This window comes from Tachysurus fulvidraco, chromosome 1 (genome assembly GCF_022655615.1).
Source record: "Tachysurus fulvidraco isolate hzauxx_2018 chromosome 1, HZAU_PFXX_2.0, whole genome shotgun sequence".
Classification (NCBI taxonomy): Eukaryota; Metazoa; Chordata; class Actinopteri; order Siluriformes; family Bagridae; genus Tachysurus; species Tachysurus fulvidraco.
This window is the reverse complement of record NC_062518.1, coordinates 29756509-29771513: the sequence shown is the minus strand read 5'-3', so window position 1 is coordinate 29771513 and position 15005 is coordinate 29756509. Positions and strand designations below refer to the sequence as shown.

General features: G+C 36.0%; 1 protein-coding gene across 2 annotated transcripts in view; it reads left to right on the top strand.

The window, feature by feature from the left end:
• dock11 (dedicator of cytokinesis 11) overlaps positions 1 to 15005 on the top strand; it is a 60979-nt gene that overhangs the window by 11710 nt on the left and 34264 nt on the right. For both annotated transcript variants that reach the window (XM_027169559.2, XM_027169558.2), the window contains exons 9-24: positions 2359 to 2438; positions 2656 to 2739; positions 2857 to 2997; positions 5401 to 5628; positions 8193 to 8315; positions 10032 to 10114; positions 10436 to 10558; positions 10681 to 10757; positions 11230 to 11414; positions 11571 to 11636; positions 11814 to 11906; positions 12491 to 12614; positions 12711 to 12820; positions 13553 to 13633; positions 13757 to 13846; positions 14869 to 14990. In XM_027169559.2, coding sequence (XP_027025360.1) covers positions 2359 to 2438; positions 2656 to 2739; positions 2857 to 2997; positions 5401 to 5628; positions 8193 to 8315; positions 10032 to 10114; positions 10436 to 10558; positions 10681 to 10757; positions 11230 to 11414; positions 11571 to 11636; positions 11814 to 11906; positions 12491 to 12614; positions 12711 to 12820; positions 13553 to 13633; positions 13757 to 13846; positions 14869 to 14990 — 1810 coding nt within the window. The remainder of the gene's footprint in view (positions 1 to 2358; positions 2439 to 2655; positions 2740 to 2856; positions 2998 to 5400; positions 5629 to 8192; positions 8316 to 10031; positions 10115 to 10435; positions 10559 to 10680; positions 10758 to 11229; positions 11415 to 11570; positions 11637 to 11813; positions 11907 to 12490; positions 12615 to 12710; positions 12821 to 13552; positions 13634 to 13756; positions 13847 to 14868; positions 14991 to 15005) is intronic.

The following is a 15005-nucleotide window of genomic DNA, read 5'->3' as shown; positions in this document are numbered from 1 at the left end:
ATTCTCATACTGCCAGCTGATACAAACATTAATGCCACAGTTGCACAGAGCTCACATGCAATAAAGAGCACACCTCAGATCATATCTGCTGATGGTACAGACATATGCACGTTGCATTCTTGTGTTTTACTTTTATATTTTAGGAATAAACCACCATGGGCCAGGTCCCAATATGTTTTATTTCATTTTAACCACAGCAGTCTTTCAACTGATTTATTTTTATCTACTGATGGGCATTATGAAACACCAATTTATCCATTTTTATCAATTTACAGTTACATTTTACCATTTGTTTTATAGTAGCTGTGAAAGCACTGAAACTAGAAACAGTGCAAAATAAAGGTCTTGTTCATTATATCAAACAATTCTGTGTACCTGAAACATCCACCATACAAATACTTACACAAGCATTTGTATGGTGGATGTTTCAGGTTTATTATAATACACTTGTTTCCATTAATGCATTATAATAAAGCCTTGCAACCAAATTACTGAGAATTTGACCACACTATATATTTTAGATTCTATAATCTGTAATATAGTATAGTGATTCTACTCTAACCGGCTCACCCACAACCTATAAATAATCACACATACAAATAACTTACGTAAAGTGCAACATTAAGAAAGTTTAAAATTACACTCTGTCCACCCTTTAAGTGGTTTAGGTTTAGTTTACTGTAGTTTGTTGTTCGCCGCTGTGTCTCTGTTACTTCCCTTTTCCAAAGTTTTACACTTTCTTTTTACTGAGGAAGTTGTTTAAGAGTATTTTGCTTTCAGAGTTTCCTGGCTGTCAGAAAAAGGGGATCTTGGAGTGCCTGTGCTACACGTGCAGCCTGCTTGTGTATGTGTGTTGCTGTGCGTTTGAGACTGTTTGATGCCTTTCATTAGAGCAGAGCTCATCCCACTCTTCTGGACTGTGGGTAAATATTTTTCCTTGCGTTGGCAAACTGGGAATGGGCCATGACTGGATTCTGCTGTTCTGTGGGAGTTTTGTTGGACAGAGCACAAGCTCGGACAGTTGACTTAGAGAGATCAGTTAGAAGCTTGCCATGTACAGTACTGAGAGAAATGACAAGCTTTTGTTTCTTTTGTAGTTGAATGATTCATAGATCATTGTATGGGTCTGTTTTGAACATTGTTTTGAACAATGATGTATATAGTGATAAATGTGAACCATGGCAATTTTGATAAACAGGTTCAATAATTATTAGATGACCATAACCCGTGACAGTTTCGGCATATCCCACATGCAGCTGTATGTCATCTTTCAGTCCGTGTTCTGTTTTCTTTCGAGTGTGTGTGTGTGTGTGTGTGTGTGTGTGTGTGTGTGTGTGTGTGTTGTTTTTCTGGGGCCACATTTTAGTTTTGTAGTGATCACCTACTTGTATGCATTTTACATATGACTTAACACTGCTAAGTATATAGTAAGTAACTAAATTCTGGGAAGCCTATAATGTTGTTTCATTATTTGCTACATCAATTTACTGCAGCAATAAAAGTAGTTATAAATGACTCTGCTCTAAGTTACGTTAAGATCACAGAATTCTCAATGCAGAGCGTCCCAGAGAATGTTAAAGATAAGCACCATGTCACTTTATGGAAGATGTTTTTTTATGTGCAGTAATATGCTAGCTGTTGGAGTGGTGTTGTAGTCCTTGGCTCAGTCTGGTTCATCGTCAAACTAATCCAAAGTCGATTATATTTTAGGTCTAGCTAAAAACCTTTTGGTGTGAAGTAAACAGGACGGAATATTTTGTTATACTGTATGCTGATTCGTTTTAGATCTGATAAAATAGTCTGCGCTTGTGTATGTCTCCAACCCATCCGTGACAGAATGCTAGTTTGAATCATAGGTGCAACAGAGTTTATAAAGTTTATGTCAGAACAAACATAGCAGATCCAGGAGAACCAATGGCACCTGGATCAAGATGATTTGAAAAATTTGGGGAGGGCTTAAACCTATACATCGGCTGAGCCTAGTCTGTTGAAGACACCCAGGAGGGTAACAACAGCACTCACACCACAAACGTGCAGGGTGGCCTTCACAACACAACCTACATCAGAGGCCCATGGAGCGTCCTCTACTATCCAGATCATATACAGACGGATGGCAGCCTCACAAGCTCAGTCAACGGGGCAGACTCTATAGATGAATTAGAGACAGAGGCTGATGGGTGGTCTCACCAGCTCAGCCAACATGGGACAGATCTTTTTTAGTTTGTGTTGCTTTTATGTCTTAGTTTTATTGACCTAAATATCAGCAGTCCCACATAGGGGCAAATTGAGCCTTTACCCTAGCTCTATTAGCTCTATTTGACTATATCACAAATATGTATGTATGCCTTCTTTACTCAGATGAAGAAACCAGCAGCCAAGGGAAGACAGAGAGCATCACCGAGGGCTTTGGAAGGAGTCTTCATCCAGAGCTTATGAAGGTAAAACAAATAAAAAATAACTCACTCTACTTATTATATATTGATTTACTCTAATTTATTACCAAACTGTCTACTACAAATTCAGATTCAGTTGTTAAATGCTCTCTCTCTCTCTCTCTCTCTCTCTCTCTCTCTCTCTCTCTCTCTCTCTCTCTCTCTCTCTCTCTCTCTGCCAACCTCAATGTCTTTATAATAAATATCTAACATTAATCTCCAGTATGCCAGAGAAACAGACCAGCTCAATAAAATCAACAGGAATGAATCTAGGCAGAAGATCCTTTTCCTAGATCCAGAGACACAGGTTGGTAGCCATTATACCCTACTAATATTATTGGTGTGACTCTTTCTGTCTTATACTCTTCCTGTGTCTGTAGTCTAATGACTGGATCTAATTGAGATGGTCTTATTCTCTTCACAGAGACTGGATTTCTCAGGCATTGAGCCAGATGTGAAGCCATTTGAAGAACGCTTTGGTCGTCGTATTATGGTCAACTGCCATGACCTGACTTTTAGCCTGCAGGGTTCCGTCAGTGAGAAAAACGACGGCGTTCCAACCAACGTAGGAAATCATTCTACACATACACTTGGGTGACAAATAAAAGGAAAAATCAGCACAGTGTCTTGGTAGTATAACATAGACCTTCCCTTACTTGATATTTTGATTATGGTTGTCTAATACACTAATAAATAATCATTCCTGTGTTCAGCTGGATTGATTTGTAGTGACTGCTAAGTTCACAGCATATGATTGATGATGTATACTATAAACTCTAGAGAATGGGCACAGCAACCGCACCCACCTTGTAGGATAATAGTAATCATTAGTATAATTTCAGTAGACAAATAGACACAAACTATGCCAACAAAATTCCTAAACAACAGAGATACACTTGTCCCTTTTAAGAATTTATGTGTTGCACAGTTTTGTCAGTTTATACTAAAAATGTGGGGGATGTGGTAGCTCAGTGGTTAAAGTGTTGGACTACTGACCAGAAGGATGTGAGTTCGATTCTCAGTGAGAACAAGCTGCATTCCTCAATTGCTCAGGTGTATAAATGAGATAAATGTAAGTCGCTCTGGATAAATGTGTCTGCCAAATGCAGTAAATGTAAACATTTATTTTTATGCAACAAGCCAACTTCTGTAAGCTAAAGAACCATTTCAGCCATCAAAAATTTTACCAAATACTAAAAAAAAAACAAACAAACAAAAAAAAAAACACATCATGTCATGGTTTTGACGGCTGAAATAGTTCTTTAGCTTACCTGCATTTGACAGATCCGATTTTCATATAACGAGCCAGTATGCACTTTTAGTCTGTATATATTCGGAAATTTCTACATTTGCAAAAACTCAGTCCTCTGAAATCAATAAGAAAAGGCACCAGGCAGGTCAGTCTGAATGAGACTTGAATAAGGAAGGCTCATATTTTGGCACAAGCACTGCTTTTGCCCAGACAGGGCTATAAACCACAGTAATGAACATAATCCTAAGCAGAGCACAGTGGATGGCATATCGGCAAGAATGCTGACAGACACTAGTGTGGTTGGAAAAACTGTGGCACTCCTCTCAATAGTAAGCATGAGAGTTTTAGAAATAGTTATAAGTAGAGTATCCTGTCATGCATATTGCTGGTGTTTTTATCTTAGGCAGCACCAGATGGAAGTTATTTTATGTGACTGTTCAAGTTGATATCATTATGAAATTTTAGGTAAAAATCATTAAAAAAAAACCATTCCGTGATGTAGCCATGTTATATTATATGTACATTCCTGGGTGCATCAATGTGAATAAACAGCTTTAGTGATCAGTTAAATTAAATTCAACTCATTATCTTTTTGTTTGTTTTTATTAATAGAGTAAAAAAAAAAAGAGTGGATTTTTCCGCTTATTCGGCTAAAAAAAGAAAAGCCACAGAATGCATCAATTATTGCATCACAACACTGTTTACCAATTTAGTTTAAGGCAATGCAATCATTCATTCAGTTAATGTGTGGCTTTCTTGATTAAATGAAGCTGGAAATGAAATAATGCTTTATAATAGCTTTCAGTGGAAATGGACCACGTTCATTAACATTCCTAGTGAAGAAAATACTGTACTGCTAACTTCCAACATAGTAATGAAGTAAAAGGTCTAACAGTATACTTTTCCTGTTCACGTAAGTATTTATACAAGTATTATTATATGAATCCTCGAGCATTGTCGTGCAACAGTTATGAATGTGTTATAAAGGCCCAGTGTAGGTATTCCACCTTCCAAATACAGTTTAATTCATTACTTGGTGTAAACATTGACAGCGATATTTAAATTTGACAAATATGTCAATTCTGTAGTTAAGGCCACTATCTAGGGTTAAACCTTTCTTATCATTCAAAGACTTTGAAAGGGTTATGCATGTTTTCCTCTCTGTTGAAAGTAATGTGTAAGCTTGATCATATTTCTCCTATACTAGCCTCTCTTCATTGGCTTCCAGTGCATTTTAGGATTAATTGTAAGGTTTTAGTGTTTGTTTGTAAATCCTTGAACGGTCTGGCCCCAACGTATCTTTTTGACCTTATTAAACTGTATGTTCCGTCAAGGTCCCTTAGGCCTGCAGATAACTTGCTCTTGGTTGTCCCTAGAGCAAAGATGAAGCATAGGAGTGATGGAACATTTGCAGTTGCTGCTCCTAAGCTCTGGAATTCATTGCCATCTTTAAAGTCTTTAAATCTTGTTTTAATATTTTTACTCTTTGTCATTTAACACAGTTTAGATGTGTGTTGTCTTTTTCTTTGTGATGTTTTAGCTTTTTACGTCTGGATGTACAGCACTTTGGTCAACTTCGGTTGTGTAAATGTACTATCAACTAAACTACATTCTCTTATTAGAAATCATACCTATAGTTTTGTCACATCTGATTCTTAAACTGTTCATTTTGCGGCTGTGATTATTTGTGATTCTATCTCTTTCTTCTTACTCCAGCTGGAGCCGTTCTTCATCACTTTAGCCTTATTTGATGTAGCCAAAGGCTGTAAGATCTCAGAAGATTTCCATGTGGATCTGAACCCAGCATGTGTGAGAGAGATGCTGTCTGAGGCCCCTCACACACCCTCTGAGACAGAAGGAAGAGAAGTGGCAGATGCAGTCAGAGTCAATGCCTTACCTGTTATTCAGAGAGTGTCCGAGTCTCTTCTACGCTTTCCCACTAAGGTAGGAGGTGAACTTTATTTAGATTAGGAATGGTTTTTAGTAGGATAGAATATTGTTTACAAGAAATTTAAGTGTAAATTGTTCCATAGTTGAATATATTCCCTTAACATATAGTTGCCATAACAACACAACAATAGTTTCTATAACAACACAACAATAGTTGCCATAACAACACAACAATAGTTGCCATAACAACATCAAGTGTTGAATCAATTTTTATACTCTAGCAATTTGTAAATGAACACACAGAAAGTCTAAGGCTGGGAATATGGCTGCTGAGAATAGAGAAACTTTAAAATACACTTGTTAATTTGCCGTGTAATCATGTGATGGAAAAAAGAAAGGAAGTCAGGCTTAATTCAAGAGTGCAGGAAATATATATCTCATGAAAACCACAGAACTATGCATGAGCTGGTTGATCGAAAAGGGTGTCTGAAAGTGGTAAAATGACTCATTACATATCGTTATTGTTCATATAGTGTATGTAAACTTGATTGTGTTATGTCAGTCAACACACACTACAACATGCATGACCTGCACAACCTGCTAGCCAGAATGGGGAAATGTAGCCTACAAATTGTCTTAGATCACATGACTCCGCAGCCATAAATGTGCATGTGAGTTAGCTGTTACTATGGAAACAACACCTCTTAAATAAATTTGCTTTGCAGCTGGCATTACTGTCAGAACCAACACCGTCTGACCAATCAGATTAGAGTATTCAGTAACACAGATGTTTTTTTTCTACCAGAATGGTGGAATTAGTTAATGGATATTTGTAACATAAACTTTTATCTGTCTGTCAGTTTAATAGCAATACAAGCCAGGTTCGAGTGAAGACAAATTTATTGCCTTTCCTCTCATTAGACTCTGACATAGAACTACTAGAATCTAATAGAATAGAAACTTTATAAGCATTATTAGTAACTGTAGTAGGGCAGAAGTATGAAATTAAGTGAAATGAAATGAAGAATCATTGATGAATCTGGTAGATTTTGCCTGGACATCTGGCCTCCTTCTTGTACAATCTATAAGATGTAAATATTCAATAATTTTAGTTAACATTAAGTATGTAAATAAAAAAAGGTTCACTTATTTACTTCTGAAGTTTGCCTACAATCAGAAAGGTCTTTGCATATTGCATTCATAAAACCCAGTGATTCTGTTTTTCCTCCTTGATCCATCAGAGCCATTTCTTCAACAGTGCTGGTGCTGCATAGTAAATCATAGCCTGTGCCCAGACAGCCATGTGCTTTTACTGCCAGGGTGGGACTATGACGTGGCTTACTGGAACTGACACGAGCCAGAGAATCTCTCAGCAGAACAGAAAATAGCATCTGTGATGCAAAAGAGACTCCACTTGTTACAGCCAATTTTTTAATGGGAATCTAATACCAGATAATTAAAAAACAACTAGGTAAACTTTAAAAAACAGGCTGTTAATGGGGAAAAAGTCTTGTAACAGAGACATATAGAATAGAATGTTTAATTTCTGCATCATTTATTTATTATACACAGTTATTCATTGTAGCAGTATACACATCTTTAGAATAGATAAGCTACATGTCAAAAATCATTGTTGCATCATATTAGACATTTATTCCTGACCTGAGTGTTTTTAAGTCATCAGTAAACTCTTCTCTTGTTTCTGCTTTTGGCCATAGCTCTATTTTTCACCAGAGTCAGCATGACTTTCCTTTGACGCATTATTAATATGCATCATTAACCATAAAGACTTGAGATTATTGATTTGATTTTTTATTATTATTGATATCATTTACTAGTCAAGTCACTTTTATTGTCACATCACCACAGCACAAATGCCTTGGTGAGTGAAATTCTTAGGAGCAAACTCCAGAAATCGCAGAACAGTTATACAGATAAAGATATAGATAATGAGTTGGCATGTGAAAATGTGCAATTTGCTCATACATATAGTCAGTGCAATATGTGTGTACAATATGTACAATTAACAACCATAATGAAATCAGTGGTGAAATGTGCAATATGCTCATACATATAGTCAGTACACGCAGTGTACTATTGGGCATCCTTACAGTAGCACTACAAATTATATGCAATATGTACTTATATATGTGTATGTGTAGGTATATGTAAATATATTATATGTAAATACTATAAGGTGCAACAGATTGTACAGGTACAGAAGTTACATGGATGTGTATCGGATGGTATCTAGTGGTAACAGATGGATTATGGTATTAAATGCAGTGTGTATGTATACTATCAGTATTAAGCTAAAATACTGGCTCATGTATAATAAAAAAAACCCTACTGATGTACAACAGCTAAGATCTCAATATTTCCACTTCTAATATGTAGATTTTATTCACACTGTAAACTAGTTAGCAGAAACCTTTCACTAACCCTGCTTTCTATGTGTACAGTGAACTATGTGAGATCTCATAATTGTAATTTGATTGTGTAAGTTCTAATAGTGCAAATTTCACTCCCTCTTCATCATCATCATCTATTTTAATCTGTATTTGAACTGTATTGTCAAAGGAGCAGCATGGCATGATGAATGTCTTTGTATTCTCCAGGGCATCTTCTCTGTGACCAACCCTCATGCAGATGTCTTCCTGGTGGCTCGGGTGGAGAAGGTCCTGCAGAATGGGATCACTCACTGCGCTGAACCCTACATTAAGACTTCTGACATGAGCAAGGTGCGACTGCTCCGCTTGTAATAAATGAATAAATTGACACAGCGATGAGGGATATTGGAGGGATAAATACTTTATGGTGATTCCTAAAGCCTGTGCTTTCATTTAATTAGAATTGATCTTCTGTTATCTGTCCTTTTGATGACCGTTATTCCGAATATGAACACATTTGTCTTTGTCATGATCTGTAAAATACACATGCTTTATTACAGTTGCATCCAAAGGTTTGCATACCCTGAAAAAAATGGTTAAACAGTGCCATTTATTTTGGAAAATACGACTGATAATGCAAAAGAATTTGTTCTTATTTATGGATATCCTTATTAAAACCTAATGATAAATGAAATCACCAGAGCAACCCTAATCAAAAGTTATCCTTGAAACACAAGGGTTTAAATGGCTATTAAAGGAAGTTTTCACACATTTCAGTGAGTTTCTCAGTTCATGAGGTGAAGCACTGACTTGGCTGGATACGGCACCATGGGGAAGACAAAAGAACTGGCGATAGACCTGCATAATAAGGTTGTTGAACTTATAAAGCAGGAAAAGGATAGAAAAAGATCTCAACATTTGAAAATGCCAGTCAGTGCTGTTCAAACTCTGATAAAGAGGTGGAAAATAACAGGTTCTGTTGATACTAAGCCACAGTCAGATAGACCAAGAAAGATTTTACACACTACTGCCAGAAGAATTGTCTGGGACACAAAGATAAACCCACAAATGACTTTGAGAGAAATACAGGCTGCTCTGGAATAAAGTGGTGGTGTTTCATGGAGCACAATAAGGAGGTATTTGAACACAAATGACCTGCATGGTCGAGTTGCCAGGAGAAAGTGTTACCATGCCACAAAAAGGCCCGCCTTCAGTATGCCAGAGAGAACCTAGACGAAGTCATAGCTTCTGGAGCAGCAATTTGGAATGATGAGACCAAAATTGAACTTTTTATTCACAACGCTAAGTTTGGACAGTAGTCAATAAGACCTACAACATCCCCACTGTAAAGCATGATGGTGGATCTTTTATGTTTTGGGGCTGTGTGAGCTCCAGTGACACAGGGTAATTAGTAAAGATTGATTTCAAGATGAATGTTATCAGAAATTACTGGCAGATAATTTGCATTCTTAAGCATGAAAGCTGCATATGGAACACTTTTGGATGTTCCAACACAATATTGATCCAAAGCACAAGGCAAGGTTGACCCTCCAATGGCTACAGCAGAAAAGGTGAAGGTTCTGGAGGCCATCGCCGTCTCCTGACCTCAATATCTTTGAGCCACTTTAGGGATACAGTTTGTGCAAGACAACCAAAAAATGTTCAGGAACTGGAGGCATTTTGCCAAGAAGAATGTGCAGCTATAGAACTTGAGAGAATTAAGGAGCTCATGCAAAATTATTACAAAAGACTGCATGCCTTCATTGATGCTAAAGGGGGTAATACACGATATTAAGGTATGCAAACTTTTGAACAGGGATTATTTCCTTATTTTCTTTTTTATGTTTTGTTTGATGATTGTTATGCCTTACATATTAACTTGAGTCCTATAAGAAATAAAGTAAATTTGTTTTTCTACTCACTCATGTTTTCTTTAAAATGCTACACATCTTGCAAATTCTCCCAACTTATGCAAACTTTTCAGCACAACTGTATATAATTCTATCTTTCTATGTATATATACTCTTATCATTTTTTTTTCTTTTCTTTTTTCTTTTTTTCATGCAGACAGTTCAGAAAGTGCTGAAGACAGCCAAGCAGACGTGCCAGAGGCTTGGTCAGTACAGGATGCCATTTGCCTGGGCTGCCAAGTAAGACAACGATTAAATGTTATATACATGAACAAACTGAGGAAGAAAACAATGATTCATGTCACATGGAAAAAAGCTTAAGTCGTTTCATTCCTTCTCAGGAAACTAATGATTGTATTTTTGATATATTTGACATGTAGTCAATACATTTCTGTGTTTGTATCATATATTTTTCAAGTAATCAATTCATGATGAATTGTTGCTCCACAGATTTGTGAGTTATTTATTTCCCCATAGTATATGATTACCAGTTTCTTTATCACTTCTTGTTGTTTGTGTTTAAAACTTCTTCCTCTTGACAATAACATGACGCTGTTCCAGGCAGGTGTTTAAAGATGCACAGGGTAGTTTGGACACAGAAGGGAAGTTCTCACCTCTGTATCGCCAGGACAGCAGTAAAATCTCTACAGAAGATCTTATCAAACTACTGATCGACATCAGAAAGTAAGTGTGTGTTATACATGTGTTTTTTTTTTTATTTATTTCATTTTTTTGCACTAGAGGTGTTCTCTTGTGTTTGTTCAATAATTTGAACAATGTTTCCAGAAGTCTTTTTTTTCTTGTAGACCAGAAAAAAGTAAGCTGCAAATCATCCCAGGACAATTGAATGTCGCCATCGAATGTGTGCCTCCAGACTTGCCAAGTAAGACTGCGTGAAAGGAAAGCAAGGAAAATACCTGTCTGTTTTTTTCTTTTTCTTTTTTTTTGTTAAACCTTTTTGGGTTCTATATGTGTTTAAAAAACTTGTTTTTTTTTTTTGTTAAACATTAATTTGTTTATAATAAATATAAAAATATTGAACGCATATGAACTTGTAATTCCGCTCTTGGAGATGCCTCATACAGTATTTTAGCCAGTATTATACATTAGTAAAGTGACAAAACTGTGATATATAATTATATATTGTGTGTAATGTAGTACAAAGTTGTAGTTGTAAAGCAGCACACGATGAGGTTACATTCCTGGAAGTTATCTATATCTGGTTGAATTCCAAATTGCTTGCAAACAAGTATGAATGTAATGCATTTATATTTAATAGGAAAGTAAGAAAGAAGCTAAAAAATATGAAATGAAGCCAGCATAACAAAATATTTCTCTAATTCTTTCCTGTTTAGATTCAGTGACCTCCTCTTACTGTCCAGTGAAGCCGTTCGATGAGCAGTGTGAGAAAGTCTGTGTGGAAGTAGAAGAGTTTGTCTCTGAAGAAGCCAAGTACAATCACCCTTTCACCATTTATAAGAATCACCTCTATATCTATCCTCAGCAGCTGAAATATGAAAGCCAAAAGTCCTTTGCAAAGGTAAAGAGCTGTAGACTAAAAGCATGTTGCTTTTAGTGACTACTGACTCTTAATACTCAAGTGGCAGAATTATTAATTCCAAAGAAAAAAGATGAATGAAACTGAAATTTTGGTCCAAATGTTATTCGTGTGTGTGTGTGTGTGTGTGTCCTATAGGCGAGGAACATCGCTGTGTCCATTCAGTTTAAAGATTCAGATGAAGAGGGGGCAGGTCCACTTAAGGTAATGTCCAAGGGGATATTTTGCTCTTCAAATGACATACAGGAACAGAGAAGTTGAGTCATTCAATTAGCTAGCTGTTTACTTTTGTGTCTTTGAGAAATATTCTGTTTAGCTGGAGAGAATAAGGAAAGAGTTCATGTTGAGCCATGTAGCTTAATGTTAATCAACTTATTCCAGTGTATCTACGGCAAGCCAGGGGAGCCATTGTTCACCACGAGTGCTTTTGCTGCTGTGCTGCATCACAACCAAAGCCCAGACTTTTACAATGAGGTAATCTTCATTATTATAGCATCAATAGTGTCAAAGCTAATACAAAATTGCCACTGAGAAAATTAAATCTGTGTATAAAAGTTTAATCACTGCTTTGTGTACGTGTAGTTTGATCACATGTCAGACTTTTTCTTTATTCTTCCTTTTTGTTAAAACCAGGTTCCTCTTAGCATTACACAACAGTGTTGAAATGTTGAACTGAACAATATTTAATCTTCAGGAAATAAGGAAGCACTGAGACGTTTTACCAGCATATAAAATCAGATGTCTTACGATTACATGAACAGTGAATAAATACAAACATCATTTTTGTTTATTCTGGTTACAAGACATGAGACACCCATTTTAGAAAGAAAAAAAATGGCATGATTTTTAGAAACAGAACTACTATTATAAATGCCATCAGGAAGTGGTATCACACCCCAATCACATGCCCTTGTACTTATACTGGATGTTTTGTGACTGCCACCTTGTGGCAAGAAAGAGATTTGTACTGCCTGAGTTAATGATGATCTGTTAAGGAACTTTTTTCTCCCTGATTACAGTGTAAATGTACATTTCTTACGACTCTTAATTTTGTGTAGATCAAGATTGAGCTGCCAATCCATGTTCATGAGAAGCATCACATTCTCTTCACCTTCTATCACATCAGCTGTGAGGTCAGTAACAAAGCCAGCTCCAAGAAGAGAGAAGGAGTGGAGACACTGGGTAAGTGTGTGTGTTTGTGTGTGTGCATGTTGATGTTTGTACATATCAACCTTCATTATTAAAGTAGTCCATGAAATGTTTAATATTGCATTGCAGTGGGATATGCCTGGGCACCACTGTTAAAGGATGGGAGGATACAATCTTCAGAGCTCCAGCTTCCTGTTTCTGCAAATTTACCACCTGGTTACCTTTGTGACTCCAAGAAGGTAAGTTTATCTTCTCTGTGGGAGGAAGTTCCTCCTCATTCTCTCAGTTTTTACCTTTCCTTGACCACTACAGAGAGAAGAGTCCATTGTTTAGATGGCTGATGTCTTCCACTATCTTTCTGGCCTTGGTCCAGCACCACTTGTAGATGATATAACTCCTGATTGGTCAAAATCTTTTATCGTGAACGATTAAGAGGAATATATAAGGTGTAAATTCAGACTTGAATACAGAAATTCACATACTTGTGTCTTCTTGTGACAAATGTGAGCTAGTCTACTAGCAGTTTACTAGATGGATAGATATTACAGCTAGCAGTAGGACACAAAGTTGTTAATTCACTGTATATTTATAGGCATTTGTGAAGGGTTAGAGATGTATCTCAACAATTTGGTACATTCTTTAAAAAATATTTAAGAAATTATTTATTTGAAATTCAGCATTTAATTATCTAAATATCAGCTTTATATCACCTTTGACATATGAGAACAGCACAGTAAACTAATTAAAAAGAATGATCGTGCATTTATAGGATCCTAACTAGCTAAATCTGTTGAATATGTACTACTGAGGAATAAGCAGATTAAGTAATTTTTTATATAACAAATGCTTGTTGTGATTAGTTTTCTAAATGTGACCACATAACTTATTATTTAGACTCCTAATGAATTCTGCTTAAATTCGATCAGTTGCTAATCAGTTTTTTGGTTTTTTTTTTTCATTTTTACCACAAGTCACCAGACATCAAATGGGTGGAGAACGCTAAGCCCCTGTTTAAAGTGAAGGCCTATTCAGCATCAACGATTTACACTCAGGTGAGCTTTATTCACCGGAGTAAGTAAAAAAAACATTTGATCAATTCTGCCTGTTAAAAAGGTGTAAATACTGAATGTTAGTGCTGCACATCTTAGCACATACTTATGTTTGGCTCTGTCTAGGACTTGCACCTTCACAATTTCTTCCAGTATTGTCAGATGAGGAGTTCTACATCAGACGGGAACCTGACAGAGCTCATTAAATACTTAAAGGTGAGAGTGTTCACTGAGTCAACACCAAAGTAAGATGTTAAACAGGTGATGTGTTCTAAACGAATGTAAAGACAGATACAAACAGCAGATAAGCTCAAATGAAGGCCATGTTCAGGAATATGGAGTGGGTCTAAGTAGCTGTCTGTCAGGGCTACTGGTTTATTTACAATCCAGATAGTAAATAACATAAGATACAAATAGAAATCCTATTAACATGAATAAAGCTGTGCACAGACCAGAGAGCTGCTTTTACACAGTATGTACTGTATAAATATACAAGAGCTGTTAAGAGGGTATGCTGCTAGTTATAAAGAATATATGCAGGTCTTTTTGATTGGCCAGAAGGTTCTGGAAATCTTATGTAACACATAACATATTATAAATATATTGTTATAGTATATAACTAATATATTTATAATATGTTATATGTGTTACATATAACATTAAAAAATATGAGTTATGTATTTACACATTAAAATGTCGTAATTATTATGTAAATAGTAACTTCAAAAAAGTCAAAAATCTGGTTTAATTATATTATATAATATTTATATAATCTAAATATAGATTATAAAATCAAAACTATTTTTTTCTTTTTAAAATATTTTTTTATTATTAAACAATTTTATTTAAAAAAAAAGATAAAACTTGTTGTAATGGACGTAATAGTGAAGCTTTCTGTAACGTTTTCTGCCACAGAAAAGTAAGTAATATGTCTCAAATTAAAGGTGCACAGTCTAACATAGTAACAGATAAATCATAGGGACTTGGTATGACAAGCTGGTATTTTAAATCACTTGTGCCAATTGCAAGGTGCAGTGATTACTATGATGAACTTCTGTATACACCTTAAATGTCTTAGTATTATAGATAAAATCTCTTTGACTTTAGGGTGTACAAACATTTGCCTCAGCTGTACGTTAGCATTAAAGAAGCATGTGGTATATCTAAGAGGTTGTGTAAAAAATAGTGATCTTAATATAAAAAAAAAAACAGCTGTCCTTTTTCTTGCCCTGTGTCAGTGCCTACACGCGGTGGAGACTCAGGTCATCATTAAATTCTTGCCCACCGTGCTTGTGCAGCTCTTCAAGGTCCTCATCATGACAAGCAAAGAGCCTCAAGAGATTGCCGTAAATGCGACACGGTAAACTGGTTGCTC